The following is a 7635-nucleotide window of genomic DNA, read 5'->3' as shown; positions in this document are numbered from 1 at the left end:
TGACTTGTATGATTCTTATTGTTTATGTGACACATGGATGGACTGGAACAAAAGACTATTATCCTTGAGATGTTGGGTCAGGAATTGTAAGAGTCGGTGTGTTAAAGGCCTGGTCTTCAGGGTTGCATGACTGGGGAGACGGTGGAACCTATAGTAGGTAGAGCCCAGGGAGTTAAGTGACTGGGCCCATGCCTGTGAAAGTGACTGTGGCACCCCAGCTTCCTCTTTCTCTTTTCTGCTTCCTGGTCATAAGATAAGCAGTTCTCTCTGGAGCATCCTCATCACCATTGCCCCCTGGCATCCCCATCACAGGCCCAAAGCAATGACTCTGCCAATCTTGGTGTAGAACAGCCAAAACCATGAGCCAAAGCAAAGCTTTTCTCTTTATAAATTAATTATCTCAGGTATTTTATTACAGTGATGGGATGCTGACTAGTGCACAAAAACAGGGTATATTTTGAGCTCTTCCTTAAAGGATACACAGAGAAAGGGGGCAGATTTCTGGATGTGATGTAGTTGGGGTAATTTGAAGGGAAAAAAGTAGAAAATATACAATACATTTAGAACAATGACAAGTAGGTCAGTTTGGTTGAGATTTATAAGGTAGGGACTAGACAAAGAAATAAAATGATGAAATGTCTGGTGGAGAAGGGTGTGGGGGGCTTTCAACTCCAGACCTGGTGGGTACCTCTGAGCAGGGAAATGTCTTTATAAAAGCAATGGGAATTTAAGTTTGGAGAGGTAGTGATGGAAATGAAGGAGACATGCAGAACACATTATAACAAGTCAATAAGACTTGGTGACTTTTTACCTCTTAGGTAAAAATAGGGACTGATGCTAGATGAAATGGAGAAAGGAGCCCTGCTTAATCCAAGGGTGTTCTTTGTTATTACAAAGCATTTTTTGTGGTAACTGTTCCTATGCTTTGAATGTATCCCTAAGAGCCATGTATTGGAAACTTAACTCCCAAAGTTATATGTTAATGATACTTAGAAGTGGGGTCTTTGTGTGATTGGGTCCTGAGGGTTTTACTAGCATGATGGATTAATCTTCTCACAGATTAATGGATTAATGGGTATTCAAGGGAGTAGCTTTGCTATAAAAGCAAACTCTCTCAGTTGCTTGCTCTGTCTTCCCATGGATTCCCTTTGCCATGGTACAATGCAGCAGGGAGGGCCTTGCCAGATGCTGAGCAGAGGCTAACGCCATGTTCTTGGGTTTCCAGAACCATCTGTGGTATTCAGCAATAGCAACAGAAAACAGACCAAGATAATTGTTTTATTATGAATGAAAAACATTTGCATGACATATTCTAGAAAATAGAGAAAACACATAAATAGGCACATACAAGGTCTCTAGAAAAACATTCTAGAAAATCACTCATTATCACAGTACCCTCTCATGTGGTGGATTAACTAATGGTCCGCTTGGAACACCCAACTGAACGGAATCAGTGTGGAGCTGGATGTGGAAGGCCCACCTGAGGATTGTTGCCAACAGCATAAGGAGAGAACTGGAGGGGAAGATGGTGTGATGTTGATTCTCTGGAGAAGAAGCTGGCTTTCCTCCTTTGAGCTCTGCTGTTCTCATTGTTGGAGGAGTTCAGGACCTCACTGTCATTGAGGATGGCTGCAGCTCTGATCTTTACTTTGAGTGTCATTTGTTGGCTCCAGTGCAGATCCTTCGGCCTGTTGGCACAGATCCTTTATTCCACTGGTGCACACTTTCCTATAAATTATATTAAATCCATCCCCTTGTAATCCCTGAATACAGCATTATTTGTCAATTTTTTTTTTTTTTTTTGGTACCGGGAATTGAACTCTCAACCTTGCGCTTGCCAGGTAGGCACTTACACCACTGAGCTAAATCCCCTGCCTGATATTTTGTTTATTCTTTCAGTTCTTTTATCATGGAGCACTCTCTCTTTCAACATATCTATTTTTTTTTTGTCTTTTTCCTTTTTTTATCAGTACCGGGGATCGAACTCACGACTGCCTGCTTGCAAGGCAGACGCTTATGCTGCTGAGCTAAATCCCCAGCCCTCAACATATCTATTTTATCTAATGACCTAGTAGGTAACAAGTAATGTTTCCATTTATTTTCAAAGACAAATAGCATATGATATTTAAATATATACTATATTTGAGATCATATTTATGAAAGTTGTTTGTGGGAATTTCTGAAAATACATAAGAAAATAAAAATCTGTGTTTCTAAAGTAACTTTTTATTTTGTTATCAGTTAAACCTCGGATTGTGAATAACTTGTCCTGCAAGTGTTCCATGAGACAAGAAAATAGTTCTAATAAATTTTAACTTGATAAATAAGTGATGATGTTCAGTAAGAGTAGTATGTGACAATGAATGTCTCATGACCACAACTGAGCCAATGGTTGTCTTTCCTTTCCCTCCCCTTCTCCATCTCCCTCTTTCTGCCTTTCTCCTTGAGGAGCTGTGTGGTCAATCTCCCAACAGCAAGAGATTATGGAGAGATCTCATCTACAGAGGAGGAGAAGACAGAGGAAACTTTCACTTCAGATGAGATCAGGGAAATATGTAAAATGTGGGAAACAGTACAAAGTTTTATACAAAAGCATTGTTTGAATGAGGTTGTTCAGTGTGAGTGATGAATCTATTTAACGACAATGCAATGCCACATTGCCATGAAATCCTCAAAAGGAGTCAAAGGCAAGTATCATCAGATAGGTTTTGTGTTACAGTTACATGAAAAAAAGATTTCATTGAGTCAATAGATAGTGATAGTGATATTAATAGAGAAAGTTGTCCTACACAATAACCCTCCTCTCTTTTGGCTCCCTCACACCAGCCAAGAAGGTTTTCAAAGGTAAGTGCAGGTTAATTTGTTTATTTTTCCTTATATTTTTGTATTGTAGTACAGTGTTGTAATCATTTTTATATGAATATTTTTGGGTTGTAGAATGAATCATTTGAATTTCCATTACTTCTTAAAGGGAAATTCACTTTGATATACAAGTGCTTTGGATTTTAAGCATATTTCTAGAACCAATTATGCTTGCAAGCCAAGGTTTTATTGTAACTGAGATAACATTTTGACTCACAGTTTTGGAAGTTTGAGTCTGTGACCAATTGATCCTATTGCTTTGGGACTGTGGTTTGGTAGCACATTTTGGTGTAGAACCATGGAACAAACTATTCATTTCATGGCTCTGCAGGAAGAGGTGAAGTCCTAATGTCCCCTTCAAGTACATGACTCTCAATGACCTATGACCTCCCACTAGGCCCTCCTTCTTAAAGATTTCTTCCTAACAGGGGCTGAAGCCTTAAGTACATAGGCCTTTGGGGGACACTCAAAACCCAAGCTATAGCACAATGTTAAAGTTAAGATCTGTGCATTTTACTTATACAGTTTACCTTTAGGCTGGATGTTGTGGCACATACTTGTAATTCCAGCACTTGGGAGGCTGAGGCAGAAGGATTGCCACGAGTTTGAGGCCAGCCTGGGCTATACAGTGAGTTCAGGGGCAGCCTGAACAATACAGCAACAACCTGTCTCAAAAAGAAGACAAAAAATGACCTTTAAATGATTTGAACTCACAACTACCTAGGTTGCAACATTTAGGGGCAAAGTATACTGATGGCTGGAGCTTACTTTAAAAAGCATTAAAGAGTAAGATGGGTTGATATGTGGATAGAGGGATGGATAGAGACACTCATGTATGTTAAGTAAATACAGCAACCTGTTAATTACAGAACCCATTGTGCATGAAACCATATCACACATTTCTTTCAGCTTTCCTGCATGTTTGACATTTTTTGCAATAAATTTATGAGAAAACCATTGTGATGCAGTTAAAGAATGAATATTTTAGTAGAAAAGCATAGTGGGAAGTTTTAGTGTGGTGAGAGGTATCAGAAAACAACCAGAAATAAATTCATAAATTCAGGATTCGGTGATGAATCTGAGCTAGCCTCCATCTTCTGTTCTGTACAAGGCACTCAAAAACTGGTACATACATGCTTGAATGATTTTATTGAACACATACTATATGCCAGGCACTGTTCTAGGTACTGGGGCTATACTGGTGAGGAAACCCAACGAGGGATTTGGCATACAATCTAGGAGATAACATAAGAGTGCCCAGTTGTACCTGAGCCCCTTCCATCCTCTTCCACCCATGCCCCTTGCTTCCCTACTGCCCCTGAACTGTCCCTCTGACCTTAAGTTGGATCGCCCCACTCTTCCTTCCACCATTTTCCGCAGTTCTGGTTCCACAAGGGTAGGTGCTTTGTTCACCGCTCAATAACCAACCACCATTGAGCACGTTAGGAATGTTCATAATTTGCTAAATAAATGTATGAATGAAAATTATGCTTTCATTAGTATTCTTTCTCCTCCCCAAGTCCTCACTCCCTTGTTCAGGCCTTTGACTTCCCTGTTCTTGCTACAAAGTCTTTTATCTGTTTTGTTTTGTTTTTGAAATGCATTCTTGGTGAGGCGCCCAGGATGGCTTCTGACTCCTGGGCTTAAGCCTTCCTCTTGCCTCAGCCTCCTGAGTCGTGGGACCACAGGTACCTACCACTTCGATCGGCTATTTTTTTGGTCCTTTTGCATTCTTTCCCAACATTAGTCTCTGTTGAAGTATTATCTTCTAGAGAAGCCTGCCCTGATGGTTTTGCTAATCCCTCATTTATCATCGCATGTGTTTTAAGATACTTTTTCTCTGTAAAGAAAAGGAAAAGCAGCTAATGCAGAGGTACACACTACTTATTTACACATTTACATGAAAATTACTGGTTTTACTGAGGTGATGCTGTGTTTGGTGTTCGCACGGTATTTGTGCTTTTAGTCTCCGGACACTCACCAAGAAGCAGAAAGTCTTTCACCGTACACATCAACTTGCTTTGATTCCTTTGTCCTTTAGTCTGTCTCCCCTTCTAAAATTTAAGTTCCACGATGGCTGGAACCATGTCTGTTTGGCTCACAGCCAGACACAGTTAGTACTCAATGAATATCTAAGGACACAGGTCTGTTCCAGGCGTGTACGGTGCCCCCGTGTTCCGCTGCTGCAGCTGGAGGAGGCGGTCCAGGCTCCTTCCTGAGACAATAGACAGCGAGAATGGGAGCGTGTGGACCTCCCAGGGGCCGCCCTCGAAGCCACGCCTTCGGGCCCCACCTCCGCCGGGCGCGGGTCCCTTTAAGGGCGGCACGGCCGTGCGGTGGGCGGGGCGCGCGCTGCGCCTCGCTCTGGAGCCGGAGTCTGCGCGCTCGCGCCCAGCCCGCCCAGCGCCCGGCTCCCGCGCACCGCCGCTTCTCCTCAGCCGGCAAGTGTCGCTCCTCGGCGGCTGTCATGTCTCCCGGCCGGCCCCGGCAGCACGGCGCGGCCCAGGCTCCGGCGCCCACGGCCGGTACCCGCGAGGGGCCATGATGCGGCTGGGCGGCTGGTGCGCGCGGCGGCCTCGCGGCGCGGCGGGCTCGGCGGAGCGGCGCGGGGCGTCGGGGGGTCCGGGCGGCCGCGCCCTGCGGGTGCTGGTGGACATGGACGGCGTGCTGGCGGACTTTGAAGGCGGTTTCCTCAAGAAGTTCCGTGCGCGCTTCCCCGACCTGCCCTTCGTCGCTCTGGAGGACCGGCGCGGCTTCTGGGTGTCCGAGCAGTACGGCCGCCTGCGCCCCGGGCTGAGCGTGAGCACCCCCGCCCCCGCTCCCTGGCCTTACCGCCCCCGGTCGGGGAAACTGAGGCAGCCCGCCCAGCCCGTGGCCGGGGCAGCCTTTTGCGCGGGCTTTGGAGTCCGGCAGCCCGAGTGACCTTGGATGGGCGGGTCACCGCGCCAGTCTTGAGGTCCTCATAAAATAGAGTCCCGGGAGGATGGAAGTGACCGCGCGCGCTGGGAGGGCGCTGCCCTGCGCTCAGCTACGGTTGGCTGTCATCGCGGGCTCCTAATGATAACATACTGTACCTAACTCTTATTTTCAGCAGACTTTAGATTTCTGGCCTCAGGTAGTTCGTTACATTTTTGAAAGACTAAACTAAACATTCTAAATTAAGTGTTGTTTTACTCCTACCACGATAACATGGCTGTTTCTTTCTCCCTATGAATTTGACAGGTGTCCTTATCGTTCTTTTTTGATCCTATTTTGTTTTTGAAAGCAGAGCTTCCAGTGATATTGGAGGCCCAGAAAGGGTGGATGAGCCTGTCCTGTTCTAATGCTGGCATTGCTGAACCCTTGACACCCTCCCCCCACCCCTGTACCGTGCTTGGATAGAGGGAAATAACCAGGCAGGGAGCTCGGGCTGTAAATTGTGAAAAGAGCACCGGGTTTTGCCATGCACAAACTAGAGACTAGGGGTTTTCTGACATCAGTCTAGGGGTCACTGTCAGAGGGTTCGATGGTGGGCAGGAGGAGCAGGAGGATTAGGGAATTTTGTAACCCTAAATTGTTTACTTTATCTCTTCTGTAAGTAGGCATTGTTATCTCCTCTGTGCAGATGAAGAAGACTCTTGCCCCAATTCCTGTGATAGGAAGAGGCCCAGGCAAAATTCAAGTTCATGTGGCTGCCTGTCCAGCACACTTAGCTTTCCTAACCCCAGGTCTTGTTCTCTGTCTGCTCCGTGAGCAACATTTTTTTGAACTTCAACAAGACTCTTTCGTTATAATTTAGTTTGCTGAGGGATAGGTGTTGAAAAAAGAGATTGAATGCCATTTCTTTTCATTCACAGCAGACTCTTCCAAAGCTGACTTCCATGGAGCTGTGTACTCTGATCTCTCCTGGTGCTGAGACCTAATTAAAAATTTTAATCTGGAAGAAATAGCCATGTCATTCCTGCAACCTCAGTGATAGGCCCTGCACTGTATGTTCATTTGCAGATGAGTGCCTAGCATCAGGACTAGGGGCACCTTGTTTCCTCCCTGGAGTGTTTTAGTGGAATGGAGTTAAGTCCACCCCATCTCTGAAAGCAAGAAGCTTTTACAGCCTCTGCACAGAGACCCAGACTCCAGGCCTAAAGGAGTGAATTCCTGTTTTCTAAGCATGAGGGAAAGGAGCAGCTCTCATGGGGCAGAAAGGAGGGTGCTTTAGGAGCAGCTTGCTGATGTCTTCTACTTCGCTTTCTCTTCCCAAGCAGGATGTCTCTGGGTCTCTTTGTGGCAAAGTTGGCTGAATATGTGTGATTAAAACTAAAGAGAGCAATCCAGTTTATAGTTATAGGCATTTGCACTTTATAAAATATATAGTTGTCACTTGGTACCTATAATGGATGGTTCCAGTACTCCCTCCCCCTAGATTCCCAAGTACACAGATGCTCAAGTCTCTTATATAAAATAGTGTTTTGCATGTAACTTATTAAATTCTCTCTTAATACTTTAAATTTCCATTAGATAATTTATATTAACCAATCCAATATAAATGCTATGCAAATAGTTTTATCATTTACAGCATAATGGCAAGGGAAAAAGTTTTTTTCCAAATATTTTCAATCTGATTCAAATCCAGGGATGTGCAACCTACAGATATAGAAGGCTTACTATTCTTTTTTTTTATTGGTACCAGGGATCGAACTCATGACTGCGTGCTTGCAAGGCAGGTGCTTATGCCACTGAGCTAAATCCCCAGCCCCAGGCTTACTATTCTTTTTTTTTTTGTCTTTTTCCTTTTTA

The 7635-nt window shown here is 44.5% G+C and overlaps 1 protein-coding gene and 1 long non-coding RNA gene across 5 annotated transcripts in view; one reads left to right on the top strand and one right to left on the bottom strand.

Moving 5' to 3' along the window:
- Window positions 1–1270: 1270 nt before the first annotated feature.
- Window positions 1271–5311, bottom strand: LOC106026774 (uncharacterized). 2 transcript variants are annotated; one of them, XR_010045339.1, is made up of 4 exons: window positions 4844–5311; window positions 4199–4702; window positions 3393–3527; window positions 1271–1688 (listed from the first exon to the last, which is right to left on the bottom strand). It is a non-coding gene; the product is annotated as an uncharacterized LOC106026774 (long non-coding RNA). The 2 variants fall into 2 exon arrangements; XR_001200348.2 differs by lacking the exon at window positions 4199–4702 and having other exon boundaries at window positions 4844–5304.
- Nt5m (5',3'-nucleotidase, mitochondrial) overlaps window positions 5230–7635 on the top strand; it is a 45468-nt gene continuing 43062 nt past the window's right edge. Inside the window, exon 1 of one of the 3 annotated variants that reach the window (XM_063242590.1) lies at window positions 5230–5661. In XM_063242590.1, the coding sequence (XP_063098660.1) occupies window positions 5404–5661 (258 nt within the window). In that variant the 5' untranslated portion in view covers window positions 5230–5403. The remainder of the gene's footprint in view (window positions 5662–7635) is intronic. The other 2 variants (XM_063242589.1, XM_063242588.1) reach the window with 2 other exon arrangements.

Source organism: Cavia porcellus, unplaced genomic scaffold, assembly GCF_034190915.1.
Source record: "Cavia porcellus strain 051 isolate PalLab524CR breed Dunkin Hartley unplaced genomic scaffold, mCavPor4.1 scaffold_32, whole genome shotgun sequence".
NCBI lineage: Eukaryota > Metazoa > Chordata > Mammalia > Rodentia > Caviidae > Cavia > Cavia porcellus.
This window is presented reverse-complemented; position numbering and strand designations above follow the sequence as displayed.